This window comes from Trachypithecus francoisi, unplaced genomic scaffold (assembly GCF_009764315.1).
Source record: "Trachypithecus francoisi isolate TF-2019V2 unplaced genomic scaffold, Tfra_2.0 Lachesis_group12, whole genome shotgun sequence".
Taxonomy (NCBI): Eukaryota; Metazoa; Chordata; class Mammalia; order Primates; family Cercopithecidae; genus Trachypithecus; species Trachypithecus francoisi.
In genome coordinates, this window is record NW_022681457.1 from 14,438,131 (window position 1) to 14,461,641 (window position 23,511).

General features: G+C 44.3%; 1 protein-coding gene across 1 annotated transcript; it reads right to left on the minus strand.

The window, feature by feature from the left end:
* Positions 1–1,499: 1,499 nt before the first annotated feature.
* On the minus strand, positions 1,500–20,040 carry ZNF284 (zinc finger protein 284). Its single transcript, XM_033224821.1, has 5 exons — positions 19,829–20,040; positions 14,527–14,606; positions 10,003–10,129; positions 9,061–9,153; positions 1,500–5,387 (listed from the first exon to the last, which is right to left on the minus strand). The coding sequence occupies exons 2-5, from the start codon at positions 14,539–14,541 to the stop codon at positions 3,844–3,846; spliced, it is 1,779 nt and encodes a 592-aa protein (XP_033080712.1). The 5' UTR covers positions 14,542–14,606; positions 19,829–20,040; the 3' UTR covers positions 1,500–3,843.
* Between the last annotated feature and the right edge of the window lie 3,471 nt (positions 20,041–23,511).

Sequence of the window (23,511 nt, forward strand, 5' to 3'; positions counted from 1 at the left end):
GGAAATCAAAGTTCTTACCTAGATGGAAGTTCAACAAAAGATGTACAAGGGTTGTAAGATGAAAATTACAACACACTGATGAAGAAAATCCAACAATATTAAATGAATGGAGAGATATTCCATGTTTGAGGATCGTGGGACTCAACATAGCAAAAATGTTCATTCTCCCCAAATTGATACACAGGGTTAAAATAATTACTATCAAAATTACAGCAAGATATTTTGTAGATATAAAATTATTCTAAAATTTATATGGAAAGGCAAAGGAACTAGAATATGAGTATGGTTAGGGTTGTCTTCACAGTTGAAAATCTTTCACTTCCAGAGACATTATAGGGGAGACACTCTGTAAAAAGCTGGTCTTGAGCTCCTAGATTCAAGTGATCCTTCTGCCTCAGCCTCCCAAAGTGACAGAATTACAAGTGTAAGCCACCACGCCTGGTCACTTACAGGAGACTTACAAAAGTGAGTCACTAAATTATTAAAGTAAAAATCGGCCGGGCGCGGTGGCTCAAGCCTGTAATCCCAGCACTTTGGGAGGCCGAGACGGGCGGATCACGAGGTCAGGAGATCCAGACCATCCTGGCTAACACGGTGAAACCCCGTCTCTACTAAAAATACAAAAACTAGCCGGGCGAGGTGGCCGGCGCCTGTAGTCCCAGCTACTCGGGAGGCTGAGGCAGGAGAATGGCGTAAACCCGGGAGGCGGAGCTTGCAGTGAGCTGAGATCTGGCCACTGCACTCCAGTCCGGGCGACAAAGCGAGACTCCGCCTCAAAAAAAAAAAAAAAAAAAATCAACAAATTTCCTTGAAAAATGCCCTGTATAAATGTGATTATTGTATTTTCAGCTTTGGTTTGATTTCACATCACCATCAAAATCAAGGAGCACATAAAAGAAAGCAAGTTTGTTTACTTTTATTTTTATTTTTTGAGACGGAGTCTCGCTCTGTCGCCCAGGGTGGAGTGCAGTGGCGCAATCTCAGCTCACTGCAATCTCCACCTCCCTGGTTGAAGCAATTGCCTTGTCTCAGCTCCTGAGTAGCTGGGCTTATGGGCGCGTGCCACCACCACACCCAGCTAATTTTTTTGTATTTTTAATAGAGACAGGGTTTCACCATGTTGGCCAGACTGGACTCAAACTCCTGATCTCAGGCAATCTGCCCACCTCACCCTCCGAAAGTGCTGGGATTACAGGCATGAGCCACCAAGCCCAGCCGAAAGCAAGCTTATTATGCTCACTTTGGCACTGGAGAAGACCTCTCATAACCAGCAGACAATTTTCTCAGAAAACCTATGTGTAATGAACATGGACAAGGATTCAGTGATGGCTCTAGAGTTGAAATTCATCACTAACTAGATTTAGGAGATAGTCCCAATATCTTTAATAAAATATATTGGGCTTTAACAATAGCTGAGTTTCTCCCATTCATGAGTTTTCAGCCGTAAGCCCATCACCTTGTCAGTGTTGGAAACTTCAGAAATGTGATGCACCTTCAGATGGATTAAAGTCTTCACGTTTATTAAGGAGTCCATGACAATGCTACATCTTTTACAGGTAATGAGTATGGTTAGGGTTGTCTTCACAGTTGAAAGCCTTTCATTTAACCAGAGACATTACAGGGGAGACACTCTATAAAAAGTATGTGCTTTAAATATTCCCGCTTATGTTATGTTCATCTTTACGCCAATATTTTTATGCTGTCCAATTCATCAGATTTTCTTTGTTGTTTAGTGATTTTCCCCCCAAAAATATTAGCCTTCCCAAGTTAGTGGAAACAGTGTACTATTTTGTTGACAGAAACAGTCAGGGGTGGTGGTCCATGCCTGTAGTCCCAGCTTCTCAGGAGGTTAAAGCAAGAGGATCACTTAGGCCCAAGAGTTCGAGGCTATAGGGCACTGTAAATGCATCTGTTAATAAACAATCCAGCCTGGGCAACACAGAAAGACCTCATCTCAAAAACAAAACAAAACAAAACAAAATGCTGGGCGCAGTGGCTTATGCCTGTAATCCCAGCACTTTGGGAGGCTGAGGAGGGAGAATCACTTGAGCCCAGGAGTTTGAGACTAATTTGGGCAACATAGTGAGACCCTATCTCTACAACAAAAATTTAGCCAGGCATGTTGTTGCATGCCTATAGTCCCAGCTTTTGAGGGGCTGAGGCAGAAGCATTTCTTGAGCCTGGGAGGTCAATGCTGCAGGGAGCCGTGATCATTCCACTGCATGCTAATCTGGGTGACAGAGCAAGACTGTCTCAAAAGAAAAAAAAAAAAGCCAATTCTTGCCTAATAATGGTCAGAGTTTATAGAGGTACAACCAGTTTGAAATAGTTTTTGGAAGTATCTACTAAAATTAACATATTCATACCTTATAACTCTTTGCTGTCACATATATCACATTATTAAGGTTTCTCTACAGAACAGGCACTCAATTTGAAGATGTGAGCCCTGACTGAAGTATGTACCACACTCTCCACACATCCACGGTGTTTCTCCAGTGTCGATTCTCTTATGCATATTAAGATTCAAGTGATCCAGCAATCCCACTATTAGCTGTATATCCAAAGGAAAGGAAATTAGTGTGTTGAACTCCTATCTGTACTCCTATATTTATTATAGTACTATTTGCAATAGCTAACATATGGAACAAATCTAAATACTCATCAACAGAAAATGGTAAAGAAAATGTGGCATACATACACAAAGGTACACTAGTTAACCATAAAAAATAATAAAATTCTGTCATTTATGGCAAGGTAAAGATAAGCTTTGGAGAACATGAAGTTGAGTGATGTAAATTCAGGCCCAGAAAGATAAATACTACAGGTTATCACACATATGAGAAAGTCTGGGCAACAGAGCAAGACTGTTCTCAAAAATCACAGAAGCAGCACAGCATTGGCTGGGCACGGTGGCTCATGCCTGTAATCCCAGCACTTTGGGAGGCCAAGGTGGGTAGACCATTTGAGGTTGGGAGTTCAAGATGAGCCTGGCCAACGTGGTGAAACCCAGTCTCTACTAAAAACACAAAAATTAGGCTGGGCATGGTGGCTCACGCCTGTAATCCCAGCACTTTGGGAGGCTGAGGTGGGTGGATCACCTGAAGTCAGGAGTTCGAGACCAGCTTGGCCAATATGGCAAAAACCCATTCCCTACTAAAAATACAAAAATTAACCGATTGTGGTGGCGGCCACTTGTAGTCCCAGCTACTCAGGAGGCCAAGGCAGGGAGAATCATTTGAACATGGGAGGCGGAGGTTGCAGTGAGCCGAGATCGCGCCATTACACTCCAGACTGGGCGACAGAGCGATACTCCATCTCAAAAAAAAAAAGATACCAAAATTAGCCGGGCATGGTGGTGCATGCCTGTAATCCCAGCTACTCAGGAGGTTTAGGCAGGAGAATCACTTGAACACAGGAGGTGGAGGCTGCAGTGAGCCAGGATCATGCCGCTACATTCAAGCCTGGGCAACAGAGCAAGACTCTGTTCTCAAAAGAAAAAATAAAAATAAAAAGGAGAAGCAGCATGGCATAGCAATTACTAGAAGGGAAAAGTAGGAGGGAGGGTGGATGATGAAAGATTGGTTAACAGATACAAAAGTACAGTAAGATGAAAGGAGCAAGTTCTATTGTTCCACAGCACTAAAGGTGACTATAATTAATAATAATTTATTTTCAAATAACTAGAACAGTTTTTGAAGGTTCAAAACACAAAGAAATGATAAATGATCAACACAAATAAATGATAAATGAGGTGATGGATATGCTAATAACACTGATTTGATCATTACACATTGTATACATGTATTGAAATATCATGCTGTAACCCATAAATATGGACAATAATTATATATCATTTAAAAATAATGATAAAATCATATCGAGATTCAAGCGCCTCTTGTAGCGCTTCCCACAGTCCTCACATTTGGATGTTTTCTCTCCACTGTGGTCTCTTTGTTGGTCTTGAAGGCATGAACTGTGCACAATGCTCTTCCCACAGTCCTCACATTGAAGTACTTTTTCTCTACTGTGGACTCTCTGATGGGTTAGATGAGTTGAGGCCCATCTGAAGCCCTTTCCACACTCCTCACATTTGTAAGGCTTTTCTCCAGTGTGAATTCTTTGATGGAAACGAAGTTTTGAATTCTCAGTAAACCTCTTCCCACACTCTTCACATTTGAATGGTTTTTCTCCAGTATGGAGTCTCTTATGTCTCAAAATACCTGAGGCCCACCGGAAGCTCTTTCCACATTCCTTACAATTATAAGGTCTCTCTCCCGTGTGGACCCTCTGGTGCGAGTCAAGATTAAACTTACTAATGTAGCCCTTCCCACACTTCTGACATTTATACAGTTTTTCTTCTCTGTGGGCTGTCTGATGAGAATGGCCCCGTGAATTCATATGAAATCTCTTCCCACATCCGTCACACTTGAATGTTGCTTCTCCACTGTGGATCCGCTGATGTCTCGAAAGACGCGAGGACCACCAGAAGCTCTTCCCACATACGTTACAGTTATATGGTTTGTCTCCTGTATGGTCCATCTGATGCTTACAGAGATCTTGCCTACAAGTGAAGCTCCTTCCACATTCTTCACATTTGTAGACTTTCTCTCCCGTGTGGTCCCTGCAATGACCATTAAGTGCTGATCTCTGACCAAAGCTATTACTGCAGGTATCACATCTGAATGATTTCTCTTGCATGTGGACCATGGAATGCCTATTAAGATTTGATCTACTATGGAAGCTCTTACCACATATATAACATTTGAATGGCTTCTCCCCAGTATGGATTCTTTGATGTTCCCGAAGCTGGGAATTGTGAATGAAGGCCTTCCCACATTCCTCACAAATATGAGGTTTTTCTCCTGTGTGTAATTTGCAATGAACATACATTCCTGATCTACGGCTGAAACTTTTCCCACACTGCTCACATTTGAATGGTTTCTCTCCAGTGTGGATTCTCTGATGAGTTTGCAGTTGTGAGTTCTGACTAAATTCCTTACCACACACGTCACACTTATAGAGTTTCTTTCCCATGTGAAGTTTCTGACGAAGAGCTGAGCTATAACAGAAGCTCTTCCTGTACTCATTACATGTATGGGACATCTTTCCTGAGTGTAATTGTTGATGAAGATCAAGGATGGAGACATCACTGAAAAATTTTTTATACTTCCCATCCTCGGAAGGTGTCTGTCCTATGTGAATTATAGATAGTCCTGCGTCCACCTGGGAGGGGACATCACCTTGTGTGGAGAACTGAGAGCTATTTATCATAGAGTCTTGAGGCCTAGTTAACTCACTTGCAGCTTGTTCCCAGACTTGCTGGCAAGACCACTCTTCATGTGGTCCTGTCTCTGGAACAGACTCCAACTCAGTTTGGATCTTGCCTCCTATAAGGACACAGAATTAAGACGTGTGGGTAAGTGAAGCCTTTGTTCAGTGTTTTCAGGATTTCACTTAGGACATGGCCTGAAACTTTACTGAATACAAGGAAGGTACAGTTTGTGTTTTCCAAGTGCCCCACGGTCTCTTGTCATGAAACCAGTTTTGAACTACATAATGTCTCATACGTGGTAGAAAGACTTAATTTAAAATAGTAATATAATACAGTTAACTTGTTACTATTTCTACCAATTTCCTAGTTAGTCTAAAATCTTGCATGGTATATTATGTAACTACTAAATTATATATGTGATGAATCAGAAGGAACTTTAAGGATAGGAAGACTTCAAGATGGCTGACTAAAGAAACCCAGAGCTTGCCTCCTCCACAAAGAGCCAAAATAATGAGTAGTGCTCACTTCAGCAGCGCACATGGTGAAACTGGAATGAACAACCTCTGCGCAAGGCCGATACGCAAATTCATGAAGTGTTCTATATATTTTATTAATAAAAAATTTAAAAAGCAAATAGATAATCATACATCAAATAGCATCTAAGAGGGATCACTGGAATTCAGCAGAGAAGTGACAGGAAACACCCGAAGCACAAAAGGAGAGCGAAGGGAGGCAGCCCTTCTGGCCATGATCACCTGAAAGCCTGGAAAGGCTCCTCGGTGCTGGGAAAGGGTAAGTGAGAGAGCCCTAGTGGTTTACATTTCCACTGTGGACTCCAGCAGTCAGCCATGAGAGACGCCCTCGACCCCTGTGGGCCCTGAGATTAGTATAGGGGGCTACCTGGAGTCCATGCAAGGGCACTGCTTCAGAGAAGGCGCTCATGATGGGTTCCACACGCTTCCTGAGACTCAAGCAGTTATGGCACAGCGCTATTTTGAGAGCCTGCAGATGCACCAGACTGCATCTTGCCCTGGGGCCCAACAGCCCTTGCATCTCTAAATCCCTGGAGCCCCATCAACATGCCCCCACATCCACCCGGAGGGTTGCAATAGTGCAATACCTGTTAGACCCAGCAGTATGGCAGAGTCCCCAGCAATCTAGGCCACAGTGTCCTATTCTCTGGAGAATGGGCAGTGCAGCACACCAGGGAGTCTGCCCCCAATACAGTACAAAAGGACCCAAAGTGTGTACTCACCAGAGCTTGAAGGCTGCCTGTCTGGGGCTGCTGCCCCTAACAGCAATGCTCCTTCACCCCCAGCAGCAGGGCCACTGTACACTTACATGTGTTCTCATTCTGAGGAAAGGCTCTCCGCACACTCTGCCACTGCCACCCAAGCACACTTCCTAAAGGCTTGGGGAATCCCTTGAACTGCCCACCACAACCTGTGCCCGTGCACAGGACAAGCCCACTTCACTTGGTGCCACCCATCTCAGTGCCAAAGCATGACACAGAGGGACCTGGGGATTGCTCCACCCTGTGTTGCCTCAGGCACATGTGTGCACAAACAGGAGACCTGACAAAGACAGCTTGTGTGCTGGCAGTGCTGGAGCATGCCATCTGGGGGCCTAGGGATCACGCCGCCTCTTCCACCACAGCCTACAACTGCCCGCGCCACTGAAAGGCCTGAGGACAGGCTCACCTGGCCTGGCGTCATGCCTCCACTACCCAAGCATACCACTGGGGGCTGTTGAGATCACCCTGCCATGTTGGTTGCCCCAGGCATAAGCATGTACCATGGAGGGAGCCTTACAACAGACCCAGAACCCTGCCGCAGGTGCCCAAGCCTGCTGTCCGGAGGCCTAAGGATTTCCCTGCCCTGATCACCACCACTGGCATCTGTGCACTCCTCCTAGTGACCTGAGGAAAGGTCCTACAAACCTGCTGCCACCACCACCGCTGACACTCACCTGCACACACCATGGGGGGGCCTCAGGACTGGCCCACCCAGCCCATCACCACTACCTCTAACACCAGTGCACATAGCCTGGAAACCTGAGGGTTATCCTGCCACCACTGTTGGGTACTGTGCTCAGTATCTGGGTGCCAGGATCATTTGCAACGCAGACCTCAGCACCATACAATATACCTAGCTAAGAAACCTGCACATGTACCTCCTGAATCTTAAAATAAAAATTGAACAGCTGAAAGTCCTCCTCTTAAGACATTCTATCCCAGTGGGTAGAGATGACAGCTAAATAGAAATATGTAAGACACAGTATAAGACAACACCAGGAGGGTAAAGATGCGATGGTATTCCATTCTACTGTTTTCTTCCTTTCTTCCTTTCTCTCTTTCCCTCTTTCTCTCTCTCTCTCTTTCTCTCCCCCACCCCTCTCTCCCTCCCTCCCTCCCTCCGTCTCTCTCCTTCCTTCCTTCCTTTCTTTCTTTCTTTTCTTTCGACACAGTCTCACTTTGACACCCAGGCTAGAGTGTAGTGGCACAATCCCAGCTCACTGCAATCTCTGCCTCCTGGGTTCAAGTGATTGTTGTGCCTCCGTCACCCGAGTAGCTGGGATTACAGGACTGTGCTACCACACCCAGCTAATTTTTGTATTTTTAGTAGAGTCAGGGTTTCGCCATGCTTGCCAGGCTGGTCTCAAACTCCTGATCTCATGCTATCTGCCTGCCTCAGCCTCCCAAAGTGCTGAGATTACAGGCGTAAGCCACCACACCCGGCTGGTATTTTAAATAGAGTGGTCAGAGAAGGCCTTTCTCATGATATTAAAACTGAACAGAGACCAGAATAAAGGAAGGGTCAGAAGGTTTTGAGGTGAAAGATGATTCCAGTCAGAAAGAAGAGCATGTATAAACTCTAAGACAGAAGCTTCTGTAGTAGACAGAACGATGGTCCTTGAAAGATGTCCACGTCCAATTCCCAGGACCGATGAACCTGTTACGTTATACAGCAAGAGATTAAGACTGCAGATGCAATTAAGATCACTAGTCAGCTAAACAGAGAGTAGGAAGATCATTCTAGATTACGCAGGAGTGACCGATCCAATCACAAGGGACCTCAATGGTGGAAAACAGAGGCTTAAGAAGGGTGGTGGCATGACTACGGAAGGATGGTCAGGGATGCAATGTAGCTGCTTTTGAAGATGGAGGAAGGCAAACAAAAGCCAAGGAGTGTGGACAGTGCTTAGGGATTGGTAAACTACAGTGAAGGCTTCTCCCCAAGAACATCTAGCCAGGAACAAAGCCCTAGGGCCATCCTGATTTTTGTCCAGTGAGATGTGTGAGACTTCAGGTCTGAAGAACAGAAAGATAATTGTTTGCTGTTTAATCTGCTAAGTGTGTGGTCACTGGGTACCAGCAATAGGCGATACAGTGTCTGTGGCAGGATGGAGAAACAGCAGGGAGTACAACTTGGCTGGAAAATGAAGATGTAGTCAGGGAGGCAGTGGGGGATGAAGAGCAGATCCAGGGTCTCTAAAAGTCACTTAAAGCAGTTGTAACACTAATACAAATAAGAAGCCATAAAGGCTTTTAAGCTGAGGAATGGCAATCTGACTTATATTTCCTAAGGATCACTTTGGCTGCTATGAGGAAAACAGATGTCAGGGTGGGAGGAGGGGCTGGGGGAGAAGGACAACCAGCAGGAAGGAGGTTGTAAGAATCCAGGAAACAGGTTTGGCCATTTATGCCAGGGCAATGGAGTTGGGTAATGGACAGAAGTAAAACAGATGGGAGGGTCGCGTACAAGGATTCATGGTTGCTTGGTTCTTACCTGAATTCCCTTGTCTTTGAGTTGCTGTCTCCACAATCCAAAACTTTTCTTCTCTTTGGAAGTGAAAAGTATCTTGGTAGGAAGGTTGATGCCCTGTGAACAAAGTCACATGCTTAATCCCAATATATCTTAGATAAAATTTTCTAGAAATTTAGTTTCTCCCTGCATACTCAAACTTGAACACTGATATGGTTTGGCTGTGTCCCCACCCAAATCTCATCTGGAATTGTATTTCCCATAATCCCCACATGTCATAACAGGGACCTGGTGGGATGTAACTGAATCATAGGGACGGTTTCCTTCATGCTGTTCTCATGAGAGTAGGTGCGTTCTCACGAGATCTGATGGTTTTATAAGGGGACTTTCCCCCTTTGCTCGGCACTTCTTCCTGCTGCACTGTGAAAAAGGTGCCTTTCTTCCCCTTGGCTTTCCACCATGACTGTAAGTTTCCTGAGGCCTCCCCAGCCATGTGGAACTGTGAGTCAATGAAACGTCTTTTCTTTTTTTTATTTTATTTTATTTATTTTTGAGACGGAGTCTCGCTCTATCGCCCAGGCTAGAGTGTAGTGGTGCTATCCCAGCTCACTGCAACCTCCGCCTCCTGGGTTCAAGCTATTCTTCTGCCTCAGCCTCCTGAGTAGCTGGGATTACAGGTCCATGCCACCACACCCGGCTAATTTTTGTATTTTTAGTAGAGATGGGGTTTCACCATATTGGCCAGGCTGGTCTCGAACTCCTGACCTAGTGATCCACCCACCTCAGCCTCCCAAAGTGCTGGGATTACAGGCGTGAGCCACCGCACCCGGCCTGTCTTTTCTTTATAAATTACCCAGTCTCTAGTATTTCTTCATAGCAGTGTAAGAACAAACTAACACAAACACCCTAGGATACAAAGTCATTCCTGGGGCCTGACATTCCATTACAGAGGGTGCCTCTGCTCACCCACTGAGAGCAGGTTCCTGAAGTTCTCCAGCATCACATCTCGGTACAGCTTCTTCTGGGCAGGGTCCAGCAGCCCCAGCTCCTCCTCAGTGAACACCACAGCTACGTCCTTGAAGGTTACTGCCTCCTACAACATCAAACATATATAATCCCAATGTCATGACCAGTGATTCTTGGGAGAGAGGTGGCACTGAGCAGGTGAAGGGGATGAGCGAGAAGTTGCTGTGAATCTTGAGAGACGTATGTCAACTTACAGATTTCCCATTCATTCTGTCTGTATCCTGGCAATGACACACACCGATTTTCAGGAGCTCCACCAGAAATGCAATGATGAAAAAGTCCTATAGGTTTACTTTGCGCACTTACTGAGTCTCCTTGTAAGTAACCCTCTAGGACTCTAAATGCAGCATCCTGGGCTACACATATATAGGTTTCAATGAATCATGCCAGTTGCCCCAGTAACATTTAGCAATTCAGTCCCAACCTTGTTTGAGAATGCCCATTGTTCTCTCTCGTACCTGAACCCTGGATATAATCACTTTTCTTTTTTTTTTTTCTAATTTTTATTTTTTGAGATGGAGTCTTGCTCTGTCGCCCAAGCTGGAGTACAGGGGCGCTATCCCAGCTCACTGCAACCTCCGCCTCCTGGGTTCGAGCAATTCTCCTGCCTCAGCCTCTCGAATAGCTGGGATTACAGGTGCCCACCACCATGCCCAGCTAATTTTTGTATTTTTAGTAGAGACGGGGTTTCACCATGTTGGCCAGGTTGGTCACGAACTCCTGACCTTAGGCGATCTGCCCACCTCGGCCTCCCAAAATGCTGGGATTACAGGCGTGAGCCACCGCACCCGGCCCATGTTTTTCAGTATCTGCCAAACTAATAAGTTTATGGTGACCTGTGTGGGACAGCTATGGAGTGGGTCCTCTGTATTCAAGACACAAACTACATATATTAATTACAGCATTGAATGTCATGATCTAGAGCCAGTGTGCCTATGATCACACTGAGTGTGTGTGCTCACTCACAAGGCTCAATCCCAAGGCTCTGTGCCTTTGCCTGCCCAGCCACAGGACCTTGGATAAGTTTGCCTGCATGCATTCGTTTCCTTTCTGTATAAAGACCGTCACATCAGTTTTCTCCAGGAATAAACAAGAGAATATAAATGGGGAAAGTCTCTGGCACAGACTAGGTATTTAATTAACATTAGTTGATTTTATTACCTTTTTTCTTTTTTTTTGAGACGGAGTTTCATTCTTGTCGCCTAGGCTGGAATGCAGTGGTGCACACTCAGCTCATGGCAACCTCTGCCTCCCCGGTTCAAGCGATTCTCCTGCCTCAGCCTTCTGAGTGGCTGGGATTACAGGCATGCACCACTACGCCCAGCTAGTTTTGTATTTTTAGTAGAGACAGGGTTTATCCATGTTGGTCAGGCTGGTCTCAAACTCCCGACCTCAGATGATCTGCCCGCCTCGGGCCCCCAAAGTGCTGAGGAAAAAACGTGAGCCACCGCACTCGGCTGGTAATGTCCTTTATTCATATTTCTTTGGATTTTTTATTATAACTTTCATTATAGCTATCTATTTCATTTCCTCTCAGTATAGTATTACAGGGAACTGATGATCTATCATTATCTATTCTAAATAATGAATATTTAATTTTATGTCATTTTCATTATTACCAGTCCTGCAAAGAAAATCATGTTATGTGGACCTTACTCTCCTGTCTGATTATTGAAAATAATTTTGGCCAGGTATGGTAGCTCATGCCTGTAATCTCAGTACTTTCAGAAGCTGAGACAAGCAAATCATTTGAGCTCTGGAGTTCAAGACCAGCCTTGGCAACATAGCAAAATTCTGTCTCTACAAAATATACAAAAATTGGCTGGGCATGGTGGCACGTGACTATAATCCCAGACACTTGGGAGGTTGAGACAGAAGAATCATTCGAACCCAGGAGGTGGAGGTTGCAGTGAGCCAAGATTGCGCCACTGCACTCCAGCCTGGGCAACAGAGCAAGACTCTGTTTCTAAAAAGAAATAACATAAAATAATAAATAAATTAATTTAATTAAATAAAATAATTTCAAACCAGGTGCAGTGATTCACACCTGTAATCCCAGTGCTTTAAGAGGCTAAAGTGGGGGGATTGCTTGAATTCAAGAGTTCAAGACCAGCCTAGGCAACACAGCAAGACACCATCTTTATAAATTTTAAAAACTAGCCAGTCATGGTGATGCGTGCCTGTAATCCTAGCTACTTGGGGGGCTGAGGCAGGGAGATCTGGACCCCAGGGGTTCAAGGCTGCAGTGCGCTACACTTACAACACTGTACTCTATCCTGGGCAACAGAGCAAAACTCTGTCTCTAAAAGAATAAGAATAAACTAAAATAAAATAATTTCAAATGAAAATTACAGTGTCAAAAAATAAGAATGTTTAAAATTGTGATCATGTATGTCAGATCCCAATTTTTTGTCAAACTCCAAAATCTTTCAAGGGGATACATTACCTTGGTTTTTCTTAAAATAGCCAAAGGCAGATTATCAAATTTCCTGTGATGCTGATAAACTCATTAGAGAGAATAATTCACCTTATTAATCCCTTGTATTTGATTATAAATAATACTACCACCTTTTCAAACATGTACTGGCCACTTCTATTTCTCCTCTAAAATTTACCAATTAATGTATTAATGTCCTTTATTCATATTCCTTTGATTTTTTTTTCTCCATTTTGTACATAACATTCTTATTTTGGAGTGTGTGTTTTTTAGATATCAAAGTGGTAAATACTTTCCCCTTAGACTGTTATATTTCCTGGTAACACTCTGTAAGCCATCTTTGCCATTAGGAATGTAAAGATTTTCTATAATGAGTGTAGCAATCACTGTCCTTTGGTGCCTGGAGTACTAGGTGCACCTGAGGAGATGACACAACAGGAAGAGAAGAGGTCCCCTGAGGAGAGGTCAGGGAGGAGCTATGTCACCAATAGTTGCCATCACTCAAGAGGGCATTCCAGACACCCATACCAGAAGGCACAGGTCCTTCAATGGAGAATCTTTTTTCTTCTCTCTCTCTTTCAATTTAGCAAAATAGCTAACATGCCAACCCTGGGTTTCCTCTCTGAACCTCAGCAGGTTTCTCATATTTCACATATTTAAGAGGAAGATGAGGCTGAGAATTGCATCATTCAGCTGTTCTGAGGAACAAACAAAGGAACAGAACACAGTAACTAGAGAGTCTTCTGATATCATGGACATTTGAAACTAAAGTTTACCTATCATTTTGGTCAAACTCCTTAATACATAAAGGAATAAGAAAAGACCAGTAAATAAAATACACACAATGCATGACTTAAGCATGGGGAAAACAAAAGCTAGCTCTTCCTATGTGAAAATCTCCAGAAATTCTTGTGTGAAGCCACAGTTACAGCCTGCTGTGCTGTGCCACATGTGGATATTTTATCTACCAAACAGCCAACATGGCACATGTCAAAAGTACCCTTTCAAAACTGAGCTCCTAGTGCCTGAGTATAAAGTAGTTAAAAAGAAACATTGGTGGGTGCGGTGGCTCACACCTGTAATCCCAGCACTTTGGGAGGCTGAGGCGGGCAGATCACTTGAGGCCAGGAGTTTGAGACCAGCCTGGCCAACATGGTGAAACCCCATCTCTACTAAAAATACAAATATTAGCCAAGCGTGGTGATAGGCACCTGTAATCCAGCTACTCAAGAGGCCGAGGCAGGAGAATTGCTTGAACCCAGGAGGTGGAGGTTGCAATGAGCCGAGACTGCGCCACTGCACTCCAGCCTGGGTGACAAAGCAAGACTCCATCTCGAGGAAAGAAAAAAAAAAGGAGCATCAATGCAATGGAACATGATGCAATCATAAATAATGAACATTACATAATATTAAACAAAAAGAACACAGTTTAAATTAGATAAGTATCAATACAAATACAGTTATGAATATACATGAGGAATAGCATGAGAAAATAAAAACCCCTAATTAGTGAGAAGAGATGCAGTGAAATGGGAGAATTTCGACTCATAACATAAATAATGGTAAAAATAAACAAAATCAAAACCAAATGCAAATTCAACACAAAAGAAACAAGCAAGCACTTGGCACACAGCAGGTGCACAAATAACTGTTGTTCTCCTTGAGTCTTCCCAAGACTGAGAAAAACACGTGACAATCTTTTTTTTTTTTTTTTTTTTGAGACGGAGTCTTGCTCTTTCGCCCGGGCTAGAGTGCAGTGGCCGGATCTCAGCTCACTGCAAGCTCCGCCTCCCGGGTTTTACGCCATTCTCCTGCCTCAGCCTCCGGAGTAGCTGGGACCACAGGCGCCCGCCACCTCGCCCGGCTAGTTTTTTGTATTTTTAGTAGAGACGGGGTTTCACCGTGTTAGCCAGGATGGTCTCGATCTCCTGACCTCGTGATCCGCCCGTCTCGGCCTCCCAAAGTGCTGTGACAATCTTAAGTAGCGAAACAGAATTTGAACAGCAGAAGAGACCAGACTTGCTCACCTTGAACATGGTCATTTTTCCTCCTCTGGGGAATTTGCAGAGTTCTCAGTTATGCAGTTCAAGGGAAGACAGAATTGTGCCTGGAATGTGCCATGGAAGGCAATAAAAGAGACATGAAGAGGTGGTCAGGGATGCCGCCCAACAATACAAACATGTATTATGAATTAGCACTTGAATGTTCACAGCAGCATTATTCATAATAACCCCAAATTGCACACAACCAAAATGCCCTCCTATGGGTAAATGGACAAATTGTGGCCTATCCATACAATGAAATCTTACTTGGAAATTTAAAGAAATGAAGTACTGACTCATGCTATAACACGCATGAACCCTGGAAACACGTTAAACGAAAGACACAAAAAGTCACAAAAAGCCATGGACTGTATGATCGCATTTATGTGAAATGTTCAGAATAGGCAAATGTATAATAGAGAAAGTAGATCCGTGGTTGCTTCACATTTGAGGTAAGAATGAGGTTTAACTGTAAATGGGCACAAGGAGTCCAAATGTGAGATGAAAATGATCTAAACTGAATCATGATGATGGTTATTCCACTTCACAAAATTCCTAAAAATCATTGAATTCTATGCCTGAAATGGATGAAAGCTATATGTGAAATATAGCGACAGAATTGGAAAAAATAATTGTTAGTCTACATGTCACTGAAATCAGTAAGACTGAATTTTGAGTCCATATCTATAGAATATTTATAGGTGAATGAAGGAATAAATAAATGAGGGAGAAATGGAAACTCATCTTTACAGTAGAATGTCCACTAATAATGTATCTCCCCATAAGAAACTTTATTATTTTTTTTTTTTTTTTTTTGAGACGGAGTCTCGCTCTGTCGCCCAGGCTGGAGTGCAGTGGCCGGATCTCAGCTCACTGCAAGCTCCGCCTCCGGGTTTTACGCCATTCTCTCGCCTCAGCCTCCCGAGTAGCTGGGACTACAGGCGCCCGCCATCTCGCCCGGCTAATTTTTTGTATATTTTAGTAGAGACGGGGTTTCACCGTGTTAGCCAGGATGGTCTCGATCTCCTGACCTCGTGATCCGCCCGTCTCGGCCTCCCAAAGTGCTGGGATTACAGGCTTGAGCCACCGCGCCCGGCCAAGAAACTTTATTATTTTCAAAATTTAAAAAAAGTAATTTCAGCCGGGCGCGGTGGCTCAAGCCTGTAATCCCAGCACTTTGGGAGGCCGAGACGGGTGGATCACGAGGTCAGGAGATCGAGACCATCCTGGCTAACACGGTGAAACCCCGTCTCTACTAAAAAATACAAAAAACTAGCCGGGCGAGGTGGCGGGCGCCTGTAGTCCCAGCTATTCGGGAGGCTGAGGCAGGAGAATGGCGTAAACCCGGGAGGCGGAGCTTGCAGTGAGCTGAGATCCGGCCACTGCACTCCAGCCTGGGCCACAGAGCGATACTCCGTCTCAAAAAAAAAAAAAAAAAAAAAAGTAACTTCACAGTGGACAAATCTGAAAGACTTTATCTTGGCCAAGTGAACAAAAGTGAGATCACCAGTGAAGGTGAAGGGGTGGCCTGCCCCTCCACACCTGTGGGCGTTTCTCGTTAGGTGGAAGGAGAGACTTGAGAAAAGAAATGAGACACAGAGACAAAGTACAGAGAAAGAAAAACTGGGCCCAGGGGACCAGCACTCAGCATACAGAGGACCCACACTGGCACCGGTCTCTGAGTTCCCTCAGTATTTATTGATCACTATCTTTACCATCTTAGAAAAAGGGAAGTGGCAGGATAATAGGATCATCTAGGGAGAAGGTCAGCAGTAAGACGTATGAATAAAGATCTCTGTGACATGAATAAGTTTAAGGAAAACTGCTGTGCTTTGATATGCATATGCAAACATCTCCACAAACCTTTTTAGTACATAAGGAGCAGCATCGTTTACACCAAGATGTTCCATTGCCCAGGGACGGGCAGGAGACAGATACTTTTCTCTATCTCAACTGCCAAGAGGCCTTCTTTCCTCTTATATTAATCCTCCTCAGCACAGACCCTTCACGGGTGTCAGGCTGGGGGATGATTAGGTCTTTCCCTTCCCACGAGGCCATATTTCAGACTATCACATGGGGAGAAACCTTGGACAATACCTAGCTTTCCTAGGCAGAGGTCCCTGTGACCTTTGGCAGTGTACATGTCCCTGGGTACTTGAGATTAAGAGAAGGATGATGACTTTTCACAAGCATACTGCCTTCAGGCACTTGTTTAACAAAGCACACCCTGCACAGCCCAAAATCCGTCAAACCTTGAGTCACCACAGCACATGTCTCTTGCAAGGACAAGGCTGGGGGTAGGTCATAGATGAACAGCATCTCAAATACAGAACAAAATGGAGTCTCTTATGTCTACTTCTTACTATATAGACACAGTAACAGTCTGATCTCTCTTTCTTTTCCCCACAGAAGGGACAAACCAACATCATTTGGACACTGTTATGTTGCAATGAAAAGGACACCTCACTACTACTATGGTATCCCTACCAACCATGCATAATCTAAACCTAAACATGAAATTTATCAGATAAACCCCAAATGAATGTCTTTCTATAAAACAACTGCCTATACTCTTCAAAAAACCATGCATGTAAAAGACAAAGGCTGTGGAATCCTTCTAGATTAAAGTATAGAAATGTGACAATAAAGACAATGCATAAAATTCAACTTTGAATGGGGTTGCAGGTAAAAAGTGGGACAGGGGATAGTTATAAGGACCAAAACTTAAAAACTGAACAAATTTAAATATGGAAGCTTCAGATTAGATAACAATGTTATGTAATATGGTATCCAACACTACCTAATAAATAACACTACAACTACTATTAGTAGCTTTTTAACAGATCTATCTGATATGTAATAGATAACAATATTATTTAATATAATATTTAATTATTTTTTTGAGACAGAGTCTCACTCTGTCATCCAGACCAGAGTGCAGGGGCGCCATCTCAGCTCACTGCAGGCTCTGCCTCCCGGGTTCAAATGATTGTCATGCGTCAGCCTCCCTAATAGCTGGGATTACAGGCACACGCCACCTCAGATTTTAAAAAAGTAACTTCACAGTGGACAAATCAGCTAATTTTTGTATTTTTAGTAGAGATGGGGTTTCTCAATGTTGACCAGGCTGGTCTCAAACTCCTGGCCTTAAGTGATCCACTTGCCTCGGCCTCCCAAAGTACTGGGATTACAGACATGAGCCACCATGCCTAGCCAGTATAATATCTAATAGTATCTAGCATGTTATATGAAACCCTATAACCAGCCCTTCCTAAACACCTCTTACCAAGACACCCCACAATTATCTTGAAATGTGGGCTTCCTTGCTGCAAAAGCTACAAGCAACTGTCTGGCTACAGGTATGTTCCTGGTGGTATCTGGCTAATCAGCAACAACAAAGCAAACAGGAAAAATGTAAACACTTGGCAAATTTGGGTAAAGAGTATATGAGAATTTCTAATACTATTTTTGCAACTTTTCTATAGGTTTCAAATGATATGAAAACAAAGTGTTAAAAACTTTTTTTTTTTTTTTTTTTTTGAGAAGGAAGTTTCGCTCTTGTTGCCCAGGCTGGAGTATAATGGTGCAAGCTGAGCTCACCGCAACCTCCACCTTCCGGGTTCAAGTGATTCTCCTGCCTCAGCCTCCCAAGTAGCTGGGATTACAGGCATGCGCCACCATGCCTGGCTAATTTTGTATTTTCAGTAGAGATGGGGTTTCTCCATGTTGGTCAGGCTGCTCTCAAACTCCTGACCTCAGGTGATTCGCCCACCTCGGCCTCCCAAAGTGCTGGGATTGCAAGCGTGAGCCACCGCGCCCAGCCAATATCAAGAAACATTTACAATAAAATTAGATAACAATGAGATAAATTAGGATGAGCATGATGTAACATGGCAGTTCACTAGTTATTTCCCTTTCGGCAGTGTTTCCAAATTTCCATAGTTAAACACATAAGGGAAAACACATATTTTAAATTATAAAATTTTCTTTAAATGTTTATAAATAAATATGCAAATATACCAAAAGAAAGACTAAAAAGAAATGCATTCGAAGTTTAACAGTTACTATCTTTACATGCTGTATTCATGGGTAATTATAAACTTGTACTACTCACATTTCTCCAATTTCTGAACGCTCCACAATGATCCCGTTGCATAACAAGTTAAATACTTGTAACAAGTGAAATAGTTGTAATGAATGAAATAGTTGACAAACTCCCAGAACAGCCCAAGCCCATAAGTCTTGCTCTCGAGGTCCCTTCAATCAAGTCCTAACTTGCTTTCCCCACCAGATTCCAGCCAGTTCCTCTGCCTCAATGAGAATGTATCCAAAAGATTATCAACTAAGGCTCTGACCTGTAATGCCCAGGTTTCCACCGCAGATCCACCTCTTACTACTTAGGTGACTATGCGCAGATAACTCCTGCTCCTTTGTATCTCACTCATCTTTAAAACGGAAAAAAGTAGTACCTCTCCACAGAGCCATGGTGTGGCGAAAATGTGATTATTTTTATAAAGCCCTTGGAATAAAGTAACCAATTGAGGCTTAATTATTATCAACACCCATGCCTGAGGACACATCCTACACTCTTGGTTGGAGTGAGCATCTCTGTAAAAGAAAAAAAGCCAAGGACCACTCACGTAGAACTTTGCCCTCAGTAGCCAAGAAGTCCCTCCCTGCAGGTCTTTTTGAGAATCAGGCTGGGGAAGGAGAAAGCTGTGAAATACCCTGACCGCGTTGCCGGCCCGCATAAAAGTTAAATGTTCCTCTCCCATCGTGGAAGTGGACACAACCCTCGCCTTCCTAAAAACAAGTCGGAAGCGTCCGGGATCGCCCAGCGTCCTGCAGGAATCAGAGACAAGGGCGGGGGTCCCTGTAGCTGGAGCTCTGACCCCACCCGGGGACCTGACAGGCTTCGTGGGAAATTAATACTAAGAAGAGACCACCAGTCACTAAAGGAAGGACTGCTTTAAGGCTTTCATTTGTGTTACCTCTTCCAGTTCCCAAAACGATTTCATTAGGATGGTCCTAAAGTCCCCATTTTAAAGAACAGCAGTGGGAGGTACCGGGAGATTAATAACATCCCAGCCCTAAACTGTGAGAAAGTAGCCTCACAGGTGGGATGGAGGGAGGTGGGCTGAGCGAGCTGAGAGCCCCAAAAACCCTCAAACCAGCCGAGCTGCGTCCCGACCAAGTCCCAACCCCCAGCCTCATCCCCGGGGACGCGAGAACAACCCCAAGATCAAGAACGCTCCGCGGAAAAGAACGAAAAGAGCGGCTGTTGCACCTTCAAACCTCCGTTTTCCAACGAGGCTCCTTCTCCTCTTAGTCAACTTCCAGGTGGTTGCGAGCCCGCATCGTAAGGGGACATGTTGAGAAGGACCGACAAGACACATAACTGACACAAAACTACCACCGAAACGCACGGCAGCAACCTCACCCCCCCGGAGCGGAAGTGCCCCCTACCCGGCGCAGCCTGTGGACTACATTTCCCAGAATTCCCCAGATACGGCGGCCTGCGCCAACTTGCCCATCATTCAACAGACCGCCGGCGATACACTTCCTTGAATGCCAAAGGAGACGTTCTGTAGTATCACCCTCCAGCGGGAAGCCTGGAACTCCGCGGTGCTCTTTGACTACACTTCCCGCAATGCCCACTAGGAATGAATCCCATAGACCCGAGCGCCTGGTGAGGAATATGGACTGTGACCCTGAGAGTGGTCCTTCCCTTTCCCTGCGTCCTCGAGAGAAAATATTGAATAGACAGGAATTCCTGAAGTCTACACGCCTGCCGTGATGACAGGAGTGTTACTGAAAGAGAATAAAGCAAGGAGATACAATCTTCAAGGAGTTAGCGGGGAGTGCCTGTTGAGCCGTCAGGAGATGGCTGAAAGGCTAATATACTAGGCGCTAACAGTATGAGGCTAAATCTAAGAGCTTAAATAATGGGCCAGGAAAAATGGTCTGGGAGAGGCAATGAGTGGGGCACCAGCCCCTACTCCAGACATTGTTGTACCACTGCTTTGGCAAGAAAAACAACCGCAGGCCGGGCGCGGTGGCTCAAGCCTGTAATCCCAGCACTTTGGGAGGCCGAGACGGGCGGATCACGAGGTCAGCAGATCGAGACCATCCTGGCTAACACTGTGAAACCCCGTCTCTACTAAAAAAAAAAATACAAAAAACTAGCCGGGCGACGTGGCGGGCGCCTATAGTCCCAGCTACTCGGAAGGCTGAGGCAGGAGAATGGCGAGAACCCGGAAGGCGGAGCTTGCAGTGAGCTGAGATCCGGCCACTGCACTCCAGCCCGGGCGACAGAGCGAGACTCCGCCTCAAAAAAAAAAAAAAGAAAAAAAAAGAAAAACAACCGCAGGCCGGGCGCGGTGGCTCAAGCCTGTAATCCCAGCACTTTGGGAGGCCGAGACGGGCGGATCACGAGGTCAGCAGATCGAGACCATCCTGGCTAACACTGTGAAACCCCGTCTCTACTAAAAAAAAAAATACAAAAAACTAGCCGGGCGACGTGGCGGGCGCCTATAGTCCCAGCTACTCGGAAGGCTGAGGCAGGAGAATGGCGAGAACCCGGAAGGCGGAGCTTGCAGTGAGCTGAGATCCGGCCACTGCACTCCAGCCCGGGCGACAGAGCGAGACTCCGCCTCAAAAAAAAAAAGAAAAGAAAAAGAAAAACAACCGCAGTTTAAGTGTTTAAGAGGGCTGTAAGAGTTAAAGAAAGAGAAAAGAAACACGAAAAGCGGCTCAACAGTCAAAGACAGGTTCGTTTTGGAGAATAAACCTGAGAGGGGCTTCTGGCCGATTGCAGTCAGGAGGGCTGTCTGTTACAGACTAAGAGTATTGACTTTAGGGTGACAGAGCTTATCACAGGCTTAGAATGTTTCTGTGTTGGGGAGAAGTCTGTTGTGGGGTTGGAATATCTCTGGTTGGAGGGGAGGTTATCTTGGGACTGACATCTCTCCAGCGGAGGGGAGGTTATCTCAGGGCTGGCATGTCTCTGGTCAGGGAGGGGTTTATCTTATGGTTGGAATGTTTCTGGTTGGAGATGTCATTTATGGTTTATGGTCATGCCAACCTTAGCCATTAGGCTGATGCCCTTTGGATTTAGGCAGTTTTTGATCAAGGCAAACTTTAAAATGGCAGTGATTATCCAAGATGGCAATGCTCCTGCCCTGTCAAGAGCCAATATGGAGGGCCAATTGCCCTCCTGGAAAACCTATCTTCCCACTTTTAAAGTTTTCATATTAATATTCTTTAATTGAAAATGTGGAATGTGGAAACGCCATATTCCAGAGAAATTAAACTGCTTAGTATTGTGAAAGGAAAATATCTTGGGCCCCCAAAATCACTAAGGAAACCTCAAGCTGGAAATAGCTTGGGGCAAACCTGCCTCCCATTCTATTCAAAGTCACTCTTCTATCTGTCCTTGCTACTAGGTCCCTTCTATGATATGTGGGAATTATAGGAGCTATAATTCAAGATGAGATTTGGGTGGAGACACAGCCAAACCATATCAATATGTGTAGATTTCTTATTTTCCATTATTACTTAAAAGAAAGCTGGTTTCTAACTCTTCTGTGGTCATATAACAACATATCCTAGAAATCACTTCATGTACAGTACATTCTTTTTAGCATTGTGTAAACTAGAAAATCCAGAAATAAATTTCTACACCTACAGTGAACTCATTTTCAACAAAGGTGCTAAGTATATATATTGGGAAAAGGACAGTCTCTTCAATAAATGGTGCCAGAAAAACATGATATCCACATATAGAAGAATGAAACTTCACCCCATTGTTCACCATATACACAAACAAAATCAAAATGGATTAAAGACTTAAATCTAAGACCTCGAACTATGAAACTACTACAAGAAAACATTGGGGAAATGCTCCAGGACATTGGTCTGGGCAAAGATTTCTTGAGTAATACCCCAAAAGCATAGACAACCAAAGCAAAAATGGACAAATGGGATCATGTCAAGTTAAAAAGCTTCTGCATAGCAAAGGAAACAATCAACAAAGTGAAGAGACAACCCACACAATAGGAGAAAATATTTGCAAACTATCCATCTGACAATGGATTAATAACCAGAATATAAGAAACTCAACCCAACAGGAAAAAAATTAATAATTCAATTTAAAAATGAGCAAAAGATCTGAATAGACATTTCTTGAAAGAGGGCATACAAATGGCAAATGGGTATATGAAAAGATGCTCTACATCATAGATCATCAGATAAATGCGAATCAAAACTACCATGAGATATCATCTCACCCCAGTTAAAATAGCTTTTATTCAAAAGACGGACAATATCAAATGTTGGTGAGGATGTGAAAGGAGTGAGGGAGGGAATCCTTGCACACTGTTGGTAGGAATGTAAATTAGTACAACCACTGCGGAGAACAGTATGGAGGTTCCTCAAAAAATTAAAACCGAAATTACCATACAATCTAGCAATCCCACTGGGTATATATGCAAAAGGAAGGAAATCAGCATATCAAAGTGATATCTGCACCCTCCCCTGCAATGTTTATTGCAGCACTATTCACAATAACCAAAATTTGGAAGCAACCTAAGTGTCCTTCAACGGATGAATGGATACAGGAAATGGACATATACACAATGGAGTACTATTCAGCCACAAAAAGAATGAGATTTTGTTATTTGCAACAATATGGATGGAACTGGAGGACATTACATTCAGTGAAATAAGCCAGGCACAGAAAGACAAACTTCACATGTTCTCACTTATTTGTAGGACCTAAAAATTAAAACAGGCCGGGCGCGGTGGCTCAAGCCTGTAATCCCAGCACTTTGGGAGGCCGAGACGGGCGGATCACGACGTCAGGAGATCGAGACCATCCTGGCTAGCATGGTGAAACCCCGTCTCTACTAAAAATACAAAAAACTAGCCGGGCGAGGTGGCGGGCGCCTGTAGTCCCAGCTACTCGGGAGG

Coding starts and splice junctions, on each gene's coding strand:
- ZNF284 (XM_033224821.1), bottom strand. Junction 9,154..10,002: donor CAGGAACCTGCTCTCAGTGG/GTGAGCAGAGGC, acceptor CTTTGTTCACAG/GGCATCAACCTTCCTACCAA. Junction 5,388..9,060: donor TCAAAGACAAGGGAATTCAG/GTAAGAACCAAG, acceptor GTGTCCTTATAG/GAGGCAAGATCCAAACTGAG.